The following is a 16453-nucleotide window of genomic DNA, read 5'->3' as shown; positions in this document are numbered from 1 at the left end:
ACCCGTTGAAGTACTTTAATTAGTTGCATCCTGAAGCACACTCACACACACACACACACACACACACACACACACACACACACACATCGTTGAGGAGTGAGCTCACAGGGTGTAAATAGACCAGTCTAGGAAGCCACAGCTGAGAGTATATAAAGCACAGAGTAGCTTCCCTTCAGCCAAACACATGTTGCTGAACAGGAGCTGAGCAGCCAAGCAGAGCACTAACCCTCCAAACAGGCCCAGCGACAAGACATCACCAAAGAAAAGACATTTAAAGCAACACCTTGGACCCAGACTTGGACACGGATTTAGTTTTGGACTTCGATCTCTCTCTTGTTTGACATGAGCCAGCGACCAGCCATGGACAGCCTGTTCTCCGACGACCCTTTCTTCAGCCAGGAGAGGCTTCTGTGGCCCCTGCACCAGGGGGCCCTCTCCTCCCTGCAGCAAGACTTCTTCCACAGGCGGACCAAGCTGGCGGAGGGCCTCATGAAGGAGCTCCACGACGGGCCCCACATGCTTGACCTGCATCAGGGGGCCTTCCCGCACGCACTGTTCGCCAGGTAGATACTGAGGGACTGGTATTTGTGTTACAGCACACAACTAGCTTTTTAGATTTCTTTGCTGTCTTATTATATATTTTGTTGAAATGACATGGCTCATTGCTTATCGTTAAGCTCCTATCTCGAAATGCTTATAGTAAGAGTAACTTGTCAAATGGCAAATTTAGAATTAAAAAGAGGGAGTAACATAGGGAGACTTTTCCCCTGCGATAACTTTGCTACATCAGGACAGCTGAAGACATTCTGCTCTTTTTGCTGTAACATTCGATGTAACTATTTCTAAACACAGCAGCCACAACTTCATGCAGATGAATATATTGGCATTCAAATAAACCTCCATGAATAAGGGCATCTCGTCGACACTGTCCCATCCACACGGGTGCTTTGATCTATGGCAGGGGTATTCACTAATTTTTTCAGGAGAGCCGCACTGACAGGACGACGTCAACAGGAGAGCCATTTTTACCGCAAAGTATCAAAAGCTATAAATCCAGTCATAAATAAGTATGCCTGCTTAATAATATGTCCTCCCTGAAGCAGTGTTTCCCACATAATTTTGTGAAACTGTGGAGGGAACCCGGTCCTTAGCGAGGTCCGGGTGCATGCTCCCCCGGAAGAAAATTTGGTACCTTTTAACCTGGAATGCATCAATCTGGTGCACTTTGAGAGGAAAATTAAGACTTGTGTGACTGTGTGCTATTTTCTGGAATAATGTGGAGACACTGGGTCACATAACATGGAAGCTATTGAAGAATAAGTTTATAAGAATAAGTCCATCCAAAGAGCACATTCTCTCTTGTTATGCAGGAAAACCGCCAATCTGGCAACCCCACTGTCAGCGTAGAGCCGAGCAAGTTTAAAAATATTTTCTAGACAAGGCTGTATTTCCACCTTTTAATGCCGCTGTTGATTTATTTTTTAAATAATTGTTTGTATTGTTTTTTTAAATATCTGTATTCACTGCATGATCATATCACTGTATATTTTTACCGCCATGCGAGCCGCAAATAGAGGCTTGGCGAGCCGCATGTGGCTTGCGAGCCGCGCAATGAGTAATACTGATCTATGGTCTTACATGAGTGTATCCGATCAAACGTTGCTGACCGTGTTCCTGTCCTCTGTCCTCAGCCTGGGGGGCGCCGGAGACCCCCGCCTGGAGGCTCGCTGTGCCCCGGAGCCCGTCAGCGCCCAGGACGGCCGGCCGGGCCCCCTCGCCTCCACCGGCCCCACCACCACCCCCACCACCCCGGGGGCCACGGGGGGGGGGAAGGACCTCCTGGTGACCCTGGACGTGCGCGGCTACGCCCCCGAGGACATCCACGTGAAGCTGGAGGGCCGGCGGCTGGCCGTGGTGGCGGTGAAGCGGGCGGCGGCCGAGGCCTCCAACGAGTCCTCCTCCGCCAGCTGCTCCTCCCGCCAGCGCTCCTCCACCTGTGCCCAGGCGGGCTTCAGCCAGAGCATCGAGCTGCCGGCCCACCTGGACCTGGCGGCGCTCAGCTGCACCCTGACGGAGGACGGGCGGCTGCGCGTCGACGCCCCCGTGGCCAGGCAGCCAATCACGGCCGGCGGAGAGGCGGAGAGGAAGGGCCAGCAGCAGCAGCAGGAGGCGAAGGAGCTGGAGGAGGTTGGGGGGGAGGTTGAGGGGCAGGGGGAGGAGCCTGCGAGGTTCAGGAGCGCGCTGGAGTTCCCCGTTACCAAGGACAATTAGGAGGCTGCTCGGATGGACTGAGGACAGACACGCACGCACACGCCAAGACGGACGCCCATGCATGCACGCACGCACACGGGCGCGCACACACACAGACACACACACCCACTCATCGCGAAAATGAATGCATGTTACACCAATGTGTGTGCGTCACACATTTGCAAACACACGCTCATATCGCTAACAAACATATGGGATAAAACAAAAGCCTTAAAAACACAAAGCTAAACTGACACGTTGACCTCGTTTTACGGACTAACCCTTGAGTTTTACTAGAACTTACACAACCGCAAACACAACACATGCATAAACACGCATACTTAGAAACACAGACTCTTATTGCATTAACTTTTTTATCTATTCATTTTTTTAAACATGTTTTAATAATGTACATTTCCAGAAAAAAATGAATGTATTCAAATAAACATATTTGTTGATAACTCACAAGCAACTTTTATTTTTGCAGAAATGCTTCAGTTTCCACCGTGTTGGCAACTGTGTATTAACTTCAGAACATTGTGATACGAGATTTCTGACTCACTGGCTCAGTTAAACACGTTTTACCATCCAGAGAAGAGTCGAGATGCACCAGCTAGCTGAATTCACCGGTCAAATGGATGGATAGGCTTGGGTCCACTAGGCTACTCGCTTTGCACCTGTTTGACCACAGGGTGCCGCCAACAACCAGAGGATTCAGTAGGCAAAGGTCGCTGGAAAAGGCAGAATAAAAGGAGAGGACATAAACAGCGTTGAGAGTGAGGGCAAAAATACAAATACTCTTTTAATTGCAGTGCACAAACACATCGACAATAGTTACTTTTAAGGTAGCCCAATGACATTATGGCTCCCTGGAGAAACATTATTTGTAGAGGCTCAGTGCAGATATTGGCTAACTAACAAAAGCTGTTGAATTTTGTATGAGCACTGAAAGCCCTGAGGTTTTTACGACGAATGACAGCACACGATATAGGCCTATGTTAAAAAAGAAAAAACAGAGGTTCAAGCTACATTCTCTATAGGGGCCAACTTTTCACACAAAATTATATATATATATATAGTGTTTGTGTGTGTTTATATATATATATATATAAATATATATTTTTTTTATTTCAAAAAACACTAAACATTTACATATAAAATAAATATATACATTAACAAATGATAGAAAACAAAAATGAATGAGGTCAAGCGTGAGTTTTTACATGAAGACATTCCTTAAGAATTCATCATTTGAGAGTCATGTGGACGCCCTTTCTCCTTAAATAGACGGTTTTGTTTGCATGTGATGGGAAATGGCCGGCCCGCCGTGGCCCACCAAAGGCCCAGGACACACGGACGTGCTCCACCTCCTCCCATCACCATTACCGGCGACGGTTCTGTCCTTAACGGTCCGCCCCCTGTGGTGCCGGTGATCAGGTCGCGGAGGGATTTTAAACGTCACCTCCTCTCAGAATTTAGGGACGTCGTTCCGAACTCTCTCGGGTTTTCAGGGAATGACACTCAAGTCCCCAGTGTTGATTTAGAGGCACGGTTTCCCGAAAATAATGTATATCAGAGTCCTGGTCATAATGGTGTCTCTTTATGTTTCTTGTCTATGTTTTTCTGGATTTCATTTCCAGTTCCCCTTCTCAGGTGTTGAAAAAGGGTGCATTTATAAACCATTATACAACTCAATTATTTCATCATGTGTTACTGCCAAGTCCCCCCAGAAATGTTCAGTGTTTGTTGAATCAACACCCACACAAACACACACATACACACACCCAAACACACACAAACACACACACACAGACACACACACACACACACACACACACACACACACACACACACACACACACGTGCGCGGGTTCCTGACCCGCTAATGACTGCAACCCTCTTGGCGCCGACGTCACCAAACACAAATCGATGAGACCGCCCACAAGCGGCCATCTCACATCCATGGCTCGCAGCCTCGCCGCTCCGCCGCGTGCTCACGAATGCGCTCGCTGTCGTCGTGGCGACGGGCGATGGGGATCATAGCAATGATGGATGTGGCGTCAGGGCCGAGGTGGTGCCCTCCGGACGACGGTGACAGCCGATTGGTCCACCAGACGAGGACTCTGAGCCCTCAACTCCCCACACGCCTTCAGCCACGCTGCGCTGGCTACCGTCTCGTTTCCGTCGCGTTCGGAGAGCCAGCCTCCCTAGGCGCCCGTACACATTTTCAGAGGGCTGTTTGGGCCGCATTGGCCCTCAGCGACGGGTCACGCCTTGTAATGGACGGGCTGTGGTCTTTGTTTGCTTTTGAAGCATATCAGGCAATTAGAAGAAGTAACAGAGGGACAATGGAAGAGCCAGGGGATTCCTCCCAGTGATACACAGGTGCCCACGGCGTGCCTATCGCGTCAGAGAGAGATGACGGTGGCATGGTGTTGGGTCTGGGCGGTCTCTGTTCAAACAAACACTTCAAGCCTCAAGCTGACAAACTGGGCTAATATAACCGCACCATTTTTATATTATTATGTGCGAGAACGTGCCCCCCCTCACTCCACCGGTCGCTGCCCACCTTGACGGCGGCCCGATCGAGCCGCCGCATCAAACACACTGACTTGGCGAGTGTCGAGACCCCCCGCCACAATCTAATAAAACCTCACTTAAGCCCACTCACAGGTTTGACAATAAAAGAGCTCAACTGCACTCAACCGACGCCCGAGTCCAATCCCAAACAGGAATCGGACAATAAAGCGTGTAGAAAACCACATCATAACCCATCGCCCCCTCGGTTTCATGTCCTGAGGAAGGCTTTGGTTGACCATTAGACGACCTGTGAACCACTAGGGAGGGCGGGCTGACTCTGGGACCATGCACCCTGCAGGTTCTGCTTCCGCCATCCCCTATAGGTTCCCCACAGACTGCGTCAGCCCCCCACCCAACATCTTCCTGTCAGGGGGAGGGGATTGGTGGATCTGTGGTAGAATCAGGCTGATGACGAGGTCCCACAAGAGGAAGTACTTCAAAAGGTAAAGGAAACACCGAATTCCTAGGAGGTATGGCTCAACTTTAACAGATCATGAGATATTAAGGGTTTTGTTTGGGGAAAAACGCGTCCAATACTAGATGTACTCAATGGTAAGCAAGCAGACGGCAAGAGATGTCTGTGGACAACGAGAGACGTCCGCGGACGTCTCTCGTCGTCTGCGGACCCCTGATCACTTCAACCATAGTGCGGGTCTTCTCTTATGCTACACTGACCACTTGAAGGACCTGGGCAGGAAGTTTGTGTGTGTGTCTCTCTCCCCCACGAGATGAGATAATCATCTAGTCTCGTCTCTTCTCTTGCTGCTGCTGCCTTCGCCCGGTCTCGTCTGGGCCTCTCTCCCCCCAGGCCGTCCGCGTCTGACGGATGGCTTTGAATAAACCGTTCAGCTACCTGCATGTCCCAGCGGGAGACAGGGCCGGCAGTCTTTACTTACAGGAAGACCCCCCCCCCCCCCCTTTGGACAGCTTGCAGATCGATCAAACCTGTCACAGGGATGCATTATTGTTTTCCGCGCAAATAGTCTTATGGAAGGACTTTTCTGGGTTAACGTCATGTTTCGGTTCCTTGTGAGGCTGAACATCTCTCGAGGTATAAGTGAACATTTACAATTACTTTTAGCGCATTTAGCAGATGCTTTTATCCAAAGCGACTTACAATAAGTATGTTTGTTAGAAGAAAGAGAAACAACAATATGTCGCTGTCGGTTCAGTAAGGATGTTCATAGAATCAAGTGCCAAGCACTAACCATCACTAGGTTAACCCTTACCCCATATGCATCAAAGATAGCTAGGATATGATGCTGAACAAATTAGAATTATAACTAAATATGACTACAATAAATGCGTACATTAAATGCCAGGACATACAAGATAAAATAAAGTGTATAATTCAGTGTAGTACTTATACTGTTATGCGATGGGTTCAGCTTTCTGTCCTACAGTGATAGATAGAACATGGAACAGTAATTGCCTGGTTTGCAGTGTAATTCTTCCAGATTCTTTATGCAATGGTTTAGCTAGAAGCATCTAGTTCACATGACTTTGCTATTTTACAACTTGTTGATTCATTTTTTAGAATGATTGAATAATAATGAAGCCCTTTTGCCGTTTGATACCAGAGATTTAACTGAGATTTGGCAACATTGAGATTATCAAATATTTCATGCCTTAATTATACCACTATAACAGCACAGCTCTGACTCGTCTAGTTTAATGTTGAAAACTAAATTTATTTTATTTTTTAACTCTTTTCTGTGTGATTTCATCAATTCCTGTTTGAATTATATGCATACCTTTCCTCTCAATCTCTAGTGTTGGCTCCATGTCTATCACTCTTATCAAATAGGATTTTGGCACAAGAGTGAATGTGTGAGTATGTGTATCTGTTGGTGTGTTCCTGAATCCTCGGACGCCAGCCTTCCGAGTTGCACGTTTGACGTCACTTCCGGTCTCGGAGCATTCATAGCGTTCCTGTTCGTCTTTGTGATTGTGGCATGAAATTGGCTGGTCATTGTTTATTGTTAGCTACGTTAGCCCCTTTAGCAAACCAGCCCAAAAACAAACAACACAACTTTACATTGTATTACACGCACAGCAAGACCATGCAATGTATAAATTGGTAACCGGAATAAATTAGCAATGTAATCAAGTGTGTAAGAGCATTTAAAATCAATATTAAAATGACCTACGTGGTACAAATACAAAAAAATCTCTTCACGGGCGCAGCCATTTTGTTGAGAGCGTCATCACTGCTCTCGGTCTACTCTCAGATTTTTTGAAAGATGAAGACAAAAAGGGGGCGTGCCTTCGAGAAATGCCGCAAGAAAGCTGGGAGATCTTCGACTTTCGACTCGGAAGTCTGGCGTTCGAGGATTCAGGAACACACCACGTGTATGTGTTTGTGTCTGCGTTAGTGTGTGCCTTTGTGCGTACGTGGGTCTTGGTGTGTGTCTATGTTTGTGCGTGCGTGCCTGGGAGTGTGTGTGTGTGTGTGTGTGTATGAATAGGTTTTTGCCTGCGTGCATGCCTGGCTGTGTATATGTTAGTGTATGCATGTGTGTGTACGTATGAGTGTTTGTCGAAGGGGGAAGATCAATGTCTGGAATGAGGTTCATTGATCGGAGGTAAGTGAGAACATACAGTGGTGGCCCTGTTGGGCCCCCCCATCGTCCCCCCTGCCCTCCAATCACCCCACCCACTGTCTCCTGTGTCTTTTAGCCTCTCTCATCCATCCCTGGTTCCTCCTCCTCCCTACCCTAGGCTGTCGTACCTGCGTCTGCCTTCCTGATTCCTTTATGTTCTCGGTAGGCTCACGGTTTCAGACTAGGGGGCGGCAGCAGCTCAGGAGGTAGAGCGGGTTGACTGGTAACCGGAAGGTTGCTAGTTCGATCCCCGGCTCCTCCTAGAAGAGTGTCGAGGTGTCCCTGAGCGAGACGCCTCGCCCTGACTGCTCTGGGCAGAGGGGTGTGGCGTACCCTGTCTGTGTGAGCTAGAGAAAGGAATCATGATGGTGAGCCACCATTACTCCCGAGGAGACTCGACTTCCCTTCCCTTGTGAGGCCGACTTCCACCCCGTCAGACTCCCTCCTCCCCGTCAACGGGCATCAGCTGATATCAATCAGGTGATTAGAGTCACCTGTCATCTACCAACCAGGGGCTTGCCATAGCTCAGTTCCCGCTCTGACATTTCTGGCATCAACACGCCTTTGTCCTCCCGTCTGTCTCTTGGTCTGCCATTCTCAATTCAGACCGTGTGTGTGTGTGTGTGTGTGTGTGATGCATGCTTCCATTGCAACACTTTTTGTGTGTCAATTGATGTAAAATAGCAATAATCTTATGGTAAACACCCCAGGGCACACACATACACGCACGCACGCAGGCACACACACACACACACACACACACACACACACACACACTCACAGAGCCCAGCAAATCCTTTGCTGACGCGTCATAAAGATGATGTGTGGTCTGCCATGAAACGCATTGTTCCAGACAGAGTACATGTCGCCCACCTCCTGGATCTGAATAGCACCAAATGGCTGCCATGGCGACACCGATTATGTTGTCTTCTGTGTCGTAAAGTGTCCAACCACTGTCCACCACTCGGTTACTTTTTGCCCCAACAATAATCTTGATTTATTCAAACTATTGGTTTGAATAAATCGTTGGTACCTCAAACATTTGAAATCACTGGTAGTAAATAGCGATACACTTGTGCAAGAAAGATAAACCAGAATCACATATCAAAGTTTACGGCGTTGGTGTGGGATGATGGAGTATTGTGTTTAAAAACAAAATGTTTTTGGTTGGATGATTGTAATTGTATGTATCAGAATGCATCATGGGCTTTTTTATTGCCGATACATTTTGTTATGCCTTGAGAGAGTTGTAGTTATATACAATCCTAAATAACTGCAACTATACCTTAACCTATAGTTAATCAAACGTTGACACGTATCGCATGAGGAACGCAGTGGCAGTTTCAAACACACATAACGTCTCCACATCAGGAACTATAGCTAAACACCGACCCAAACACCATTGCTACATTCCTATGCATCAAATCTTCCGGAGGCGGAGGCGGTCATCGCTGTGTGACGTCACGACGCCTAAGACGATCGAGGGGTGATGCTGTGGCGTCACGCCGACGCTAAGCACTGTTTGTAAATCAAACCCCCTCCTTCTGTCCCAATAACCCGGGGTATAAACCTAGGGCTTTTTGCGTTCCTGAAACAGCATCAGACCTAACGCCCTGGCTCAGACACCATCGCCGAAAACCAAGAATATCACAAAACAATGAGCTCAAAATACACAACGATAACATCAGATTGCTGTAATAGAAACACCTGACTCTGACGAACAGATGGGTCGCTTTGTTCCAGCCTCTGCATGCTCGTTAAAACGATGTTGGAGCTCTTCAAGTGCTTACGTGTTAATACATTTGCTTCCACACTTCTGCAATGCCTCCAGCCGTGTTGACAGTGGGGGACAGCGATAGATTATTACTATTTTCCCGGTTCATATTCATCATATCGTATTAGTAAGATGGTTATTTTGTATTTCTTGTGATCTTCTCTTTATCAGGTTCACTAATCGCTTTCTGTTTAGTAGGATTTACTCCTCGTCCGCAGAGTCTTTGTATCTCAAGGGATCCATGATGTAGCAGTCTGATCCTAAAGGTGTTCCGTTATCTCTTCACCTGTCCTGGTTTCTGTGCCTTGTCGAATCTGCGTCTGTCTTTCATGTGTGCATTACGTTTTCATCTAATGTTGATGACAAATGTGAGTATATGGAAGATAATAGTGTTAAACAAACAAGAAAAACAAATTAAATGAGGTATTTTCTATTATAAAGGAGAAAAAAAATCTAAAGATAGGACAAAATCTAGTTTATTTGATAATAATATGATATGATTTCATATAAACGATAATATTCTCAGCCTATTTTATATCCATTGCTACCAGGTATCGATTGCACTTACTGCGAGTGGATGTTATCATGTTTAAGTGTAATTAAAGGACTTCAGCTTGGTCATTTGGAAAGAGAGAGAAGATGCCTGGCTTTATGTGTACCACATCAATATCCCAAGCACACGCCAAACAGAATTATGAAGTCCAAATGATATCTCAGTGCAATCATTTCTGTATGTAACTCAAGCACCTCAATATTGCTCTTATATCATCTGAGCTTTAATTTGGTTGTGGCATTAAGAAATGCTGAATAAAAAAATCCACAAAACATTTTAATAGCTCTTTAATAGCGTAAATCTCTGATAGGAGTTGTGTGTCTGCCTGTGCGTGTGTGGGTTGTGTGTGTGTGTGTGTGTGTGCGTGTTATGTGTGTGTGTGTGTGTGTGTGTGTGTGTGTGTGTGTGTTTGTGTGTGTGTGTGTGTGTGTGTGTGTGTGTGTGCGAGGGAGATTGAGAGCTCAAGAGAGAGAGGCTGAGAAATGGATAGAGAGACAGGAAGAAGAGAGAGTACTTGAAAACACACACACACACACACACACACACACACACATACACATATACACACACACACACACACACAGACAAATACAACAAGTGGACACATACACCAGCCTTGTAGGGACCATTAGTGTAATGTGTGTTTGGCAGCAGGTTATCAAGTCACTTGTCCCTAGATAAGGGCGGATCCAGAGCGCCGAATGGTCGCCGAGCTAAATAAACACAGGAGCACCTTACCGGGAGTTGTGTCCGGTTTGTCTGTAGAAGAGCAGCAATTAAGTAGCGTATGTGTGTGTGTTTGTGTGTGTGTGTGAGTGTTCACGTGCGCCTACGCGTGTGTGAAAATGTGCGCGTGTGTGCACCTGTGTGTATGTGTCTGCATGTGTGTGTGTGTTTGTGGGTGTGTGCATGCATGCAGGTGTGCACGGCTGTCTGTGTGTCATATTGCCCCATGTCAGGGACCAAGCAAATTTCTTCCTCCCAATTGTACCACCATTTGACCTGGAACCTTCTAGCAGCCAAGTGACTATCATCTGGGCCTGGACATGACAGGGCCCCAGAAAACCTGAGTGTTGGCCAATCACTCAGTCAGATTAAATGGAAACACTAGGCAAAATGTGCCTCCAAATCTCACATTTTCCCATTTGGCTGTCTCCATCCTTGTGGCGTGTGGTGGTGCTTTGTTGTCGTTGTAGTGGAGTCATCCTCGGTATCTGCCCAAGTGGCAACACACACAAACATCGGGGCTCACATCACCTGGGACATCACCCGCCTCTGCCGGCCGTAAGGAGTCTTTGTTTGCTGATCCTCTGCCCTCCTACCAGACCAGTGGAGGGTCTTGCATTAATCAAGGCTGGACTGTGGGCTTTGAAAGGCCTGAGATGGACAGTGTGAAGCTCCTCTCTGTCCTTTTCTTTCTATCTCTTAATCTTCCTTTTTAGGTGCTTCGCTGCCCCCAAAAGCGTATCGAAAAGCTGTTTACGTTAGCCTTTATGTCTCTGCTGCCAACATAGGAGCATGGAGCTTCACTGAACTGGAAGTACTTTTGCCTGCACATTGGCGCTGTGCAAATACATTTCAACAAGGTTAATGACAAATGTCATTGAAAGGAAGTTTTAGTTCAGATTGTTTTAATAAATGGTAAACATTATTTAATGCAGGCAGTTGATGTTCTTTACTCTCTGTTAAGTATTTGTGTGTCTGTGTATATGTGTGTGTGTGTGTGTGTGTGTCTGTGTGTGTGTGCTTGTGTGTATGTGTGTGTTTGTGTGTGTGTGTGTGTTTGTGTGTGTTTATGTCTGTATGTCACAAACCGCGTTTTTGTGTGCACGTATGTGTGTGTATTTGTGTGAGTGTGTGTTTGTGTGTGTTTATGTGTGTATGTGCTTTTGGACTGACGGGCGGCCCTGATGACAGCGACTGGTTTATCAGAGCTGCTTAAAGGGCTCCTGCCACTCGGGACATCGCCTCCATTAGCTCTAACCTTCACCATGCTGGGCTGTGATACACTCAGACTCAGATGATAAACAACCACACACACACACACGCCGAATATACACGCACAAGGCACGGGCTTACCTGGGCTGAAGCCCCAGGGCCTACGACGACCAGGGGCCTATCATGAGCGGCAGTATTATTATTATTATTATTATCATTATTATTATTATTATTATTGATTTTTTTTTCTTTTATTTTTTAATACTGGCTCATGATAGGCCCCCCGATCGGCGTAGGCCCAAAACAATGTAATTTTTTGTTTGGTTCCTACAAAGATCAGAGGACTATCATGAGACAAGAAAATACAAATAAAAATCACATTGCATTGTAATTTGTCTTATTTTCTGTCCATCACTTGATATGAATTTTTGTGGCTTCTGATTGGCGCAATTTACCAGTGACCCACGTGGGACGCATGACGCAGCAGCCTATCACAATGTAGAGGAATGTTTTGGCCTGTGATTCCAATCGATTCAAATGAGAGGCGTGAAGGTTGTCGTGCTAGCCAGCAAAAGGTCTGAAAAGAAAAAGTTCAAGTTTTTATAATCACCTTGTCTATCCTTAAATTATTCAGTCTTAATTTGGATAAATATAAATACCGTGATAGGTTAGGTGGCTCAGAGAGGGTCACTAATGCGTTTTGCACTCTAGACAAATTACATTTACACATTTTCATTGTAAGACCCCCGCTCAGGGGACCTACAAAGCCCCTCAGCCCCAGGGCCTAATGGCAGGTTAAGGCAGGCCTGTACATGCACATGTCAGCCACACACACTGAGATATCTAAATGTCCTCCGTTGACCCATATTCTAATGTGTTCGTTGTACAAGCAGCACCTGTTCACACGCGCACACACACACACACACACACACACACACACACACACACACACACACACACACACACACACACACACACAAGCAGACACAGGTGTCCGCCCATTCTCTGGCACTGTCCGGAATTGCTAGAGAACGAAGCAGAAGATAATTAATGGGGTGTCATAGGCCTTTATTAAACCCCCACACCCACACACACCATTACACTGGAGATGCTTTCATTTGAATCCTCATAGAAAACATGGGTCCACTCCCATGACAGACCAACCAGTGTGTTCCCGTCACTCAGATTCTGTACACCGTTAACATGCAGCTTATAATCATGTCTGTCAATACTGGAGCCTCTGCCTCCTCAATGTAAGACTGAGTGCACGCTTCGTGTATAGCTAGACATTTATCATCTGATAGACAACCCAGGGTATGATTATAAAATCAGCAGTTCAGAACACAGACTACATAAGTCACCTATTCTCCTGGTTCCCCATTTACTGTTTCCATACCGGCAACAGCATTGAATGCTGTTAGCCTCATAGCATTCTCCTTTTTTAAGGTTCATCTTGTATTTAGCGTATAAAATGCTGTATCAAATAGATGACATAGGTAGATAGTGATAATGGTATGTAAAAAGAACTCTGATTGGCTTAGGATATAGCCAATGAGGCACAGTGAATCAGCAGGGTTAGGAGAGTAGAGTCAGCTTAGATATCACAATTTGGCCAAAATAGGACTTTGGCAATTATGCTATGTGGCTAACAATATAATTTTGGCATCCATCATCACAGCATAAACACATTGTTTCAGTAGTTCTCTATATGCCCTGATTTAAATTTGTCTCCAGCTGTTGGTGTTGTGTTCTGCCTCCAGCGGACAGCGTGAGGTTGACTGTAAGACACAGCATAGGCCAAGCAGCGAAACCTGTTTTATTGCAGATGGCAATTGGCATGGGTTTAGGTCTGTCATTCAACTGCAATTGATTAGCATCAGGCTGCAATAACAGTGCCCTTCAGCAAGCAATGCCTGCTACATACATTCGGGCTTGATGAAAAGGTTACCGCTTGTCAATCAACCATCTAGCAGAAGGTTGGATGGCGTTTTCACTTCTGAAATGGCTCCGAGTTGATTTTTGTTTCAAACTGTCTGTTGACTATATATCAGATGTTCCTATTTTTGTGCGTTGTTACAGATGTGTTTGTCATGTTTGTCCTTTCCTGGTATCCTGGCCGTCGACTTGAATATGTTTTATTTAGAACAATGTTAAAAACACAAACTGACAAATCCTCACATAACCACTAAGATATAGATAGGATAATCATATAATCTAATATCTGATATATATATTTTGTATTTAACGTTTTATACTTTGACCTCTTAATTGTTCACCTGCTTTGGCAACGTTAATGTTTGTTTCTCATGCCAGTAAAGCTTTTTTGAATTCAATTGAATTGAATTGAATAAAACATTGGTCCATGAAGTCTCGATGACGTTCCTCTCCACCACACAGAGGTTTAGGGGATTGCATCTCCAAGTCTGTGGGGACCGTCTAATCAGTTCACCTCAGGCTGCATTAGAACAGGGGCCTGATCAGCAGGTAACTACCTCCATTACCTGCGGCTATCGCATCCTGATCGGCAGGAACTCCGTCTCCAACCCTCCTCTAACTCTAACCCAACCTCCATTACCTGCCGCTATCGCCCCCTGATCGGCCGCCCATCGTGCCCAACCGTCTTCTCAGCCGTCGCATCCTGTTGTCCCCGCCAGGTGACGTCATGTGACGCAGGGACGGCTCTCTCCGGTCCGCAACGTCTGCTAAAGGAAAAATCGCCTTTATCAGGGTGAGGTCACAACTGCGTTAAAAAAACAACCGTATGACGAAATAACAGGGTTAGCCAGAATCCTTCCAATGATCTGCCACAGTGCACCGCGATCATGCAAACACCATAAGCAATCGCCCTTTTAGAAAGACATTATCGCAGGCAAAAGTATTTGAGGAAGGAACCACGGTGTGTTGGCCTCTTCAAACCGGACAAATCCAACTCCCCCCCCGCCACATCCCACACACACTCAAACTCCCACACACCCCCAGACACACACACACCGGGAGCATCAGACGCTCATCCACTCTGCCCTGCTGGGTACACAGCGCAGAGTCAACAGAGGGAGCAGAAGAGCCAGCAGGGGGGGGCGACGCTCTCCCTCTCTGCCCGGGAACAGCGTAGGCTAAAACAGGAGTCCCGCCGCCGCTTATCTGTCTGTGTGTGTGTGCTTGTGTGTGTGTGTGTGTGTGTGTGTGTACTTGTGTGCGTGTGTGAGTGTTTGTCTGTCTGTGTGCATGTGTCTGTGTGTGTGTGTGTGTGTTTGTGTGTGTGTGTGTGGGTGTGTGTGCGTGCGTGTGCGTGCGTGTGTGTGTGTGTGTGTGCGTGTGTGTGTGTGTGTGTGTGCGTGCGTGTGTGTGTGTGTGTGTGTTTGCAGTCATAAAGATGGATGATAGGAGCATTTAGTCAGCAAGCAAAGAGAGATGGAGAGCATTGCTAATCGGCCTCATATCAAATTAGTGCACGGCCGACCACTTATTCACTTCTTCACCCTGAGCACCCTAATCGATGACCAGTTAGGCATGATATGGAACATTTCGGTATTGAAATATTAAAAAACAACTAGTACTATATATTATATTTTGTTGAGTTGTGTTCTTTCATTATCCCAACTGATTCCAACATGTTTCCAACACAGAGCAAAACATAGTTTTATCACAGTAACATTATATATTCCCTTTACGGGTTGAAACCCTAAATCTAGTAGAATCCTAATTTATTGATCTGATATCTTAATATTGATCTTTCCCACTACAATGTGCTACTGTGACAAGTGTCACCTGCCAGCCACCAGGCTGATGCAGAGTGAGACACACACAGACTCCACTTGGTGGTTCATTTATTTTATATATTTGTCCTCAGAGAGAACGAGAAGAAAACCAGAAGGAGACCTATAGCCAGACAGGTAGAAACAGACTCACGCTGTCTGTCCACTCACCCTTCGGTCTGAGTGGACAGACAGCATGAGTAACTGTTTGAACATGGCCCCGCCCCGGTGAACATCGGTCCGCTGCAGCTGTGATGGAGGATGAAACCAGCGCACCCTGGCAGGCTGTAATCACAGTGACAGCTCGCACCTGTGGGTTCTGGTCAGGCAGCCCTGAGTTGGGAGGTTCTGATCCAGGTGCTCAGAAAGACTTAATCATATACCGTAAAAGGCTTGGTGATCGGGACCCTCCCCTTAAACCAAACAGGAGCTCTGTTGATGATGATGATGATGATGATGATGGACCTTCAATAATTTGTGAGGGAGAGGGAGAGAGAGAGGAGAGAGAGAGAGAGAGAGAGAGAGAGAGAGAGAGAGAGAGAGAGAGAGAGAGAGAGAGAAATACATGGAAAAATACATGGAAGAGGAGCAAGTACTTGAAACCACAAACACACAAACACACCACACACCACACAGGATGGGCAGGTGAATGACGTCGGGGTGAGACCACCGACTCATGGTGAGATCATCCGATCACGACAGCGTCAGCGTGTCGTCACGCTCATGTTTTAGGGTGGGGGAGCCATGTGGGCGGAGCCCCTAGGGGCTGAAGTCAAACAGATGCTGCCTTTCGTACCTCGACATCTGTGCATGTTTGTGAGCGAGAGAGAGAGAGAGCGAGAGAAAAAGAGAAAGAAAGAGACCGGAGAGAGTGAGAGATAAAGAGAGAGGTTATGATGTTTAGCTCTCTCTCATCGTCAGTGTCAAGGTGTCCCTGAGCATGACACCCTCACCCTGACTGCTCCTGACGAGCTGGCTGTCGCCCTGCATGGATGACTCC

At 46.6% G+C, this 16453-nt stretch overlaps 1 protein-coding gene across 1 annotated transcript; it reads left to right on the top strand.

Annotated features, from left to right (window-relative positions):
• Window positions 1-342: 342 nt before the first annotated feature.
• Window positions 343-2971, top strand: hspb9 (heat shock protein, alpha-crystallin-related, 9; the record flags this gene model as incomplete). Its single annotated transcript, XM_079747074.1, has 4 exons — window positions 343-563; window positions 1692-1743; window positions 1834-2169; window positions 2942-2971. 4 exons carry the CDS (start codon window positions 343-345, stop codon window positions 2969-2971), a joined length of 639 nt encoding a protein of 212 aa, XP_079603200.1.
• Window positions 2972-16453: the final 13482 nt, after the last annotated feature.

The sequence above is a fragment of the Pollachius pollachius genome (genome assembly GCF_949987615.1).
Source record: "Pollachius pollachius genome assembly, chromosome: 11".
NCBI classification, from domain to species: Eukaryota; Metazoa; Chordata; class Actinopteri; order Gadiformes; family Gadidae; genus Pollachius; species Pollachius pollachius.
Note: the sequence above shows the minus strand (reverse complement) of the source record. Positions and strands in the feature narration are given on the sequence as shown.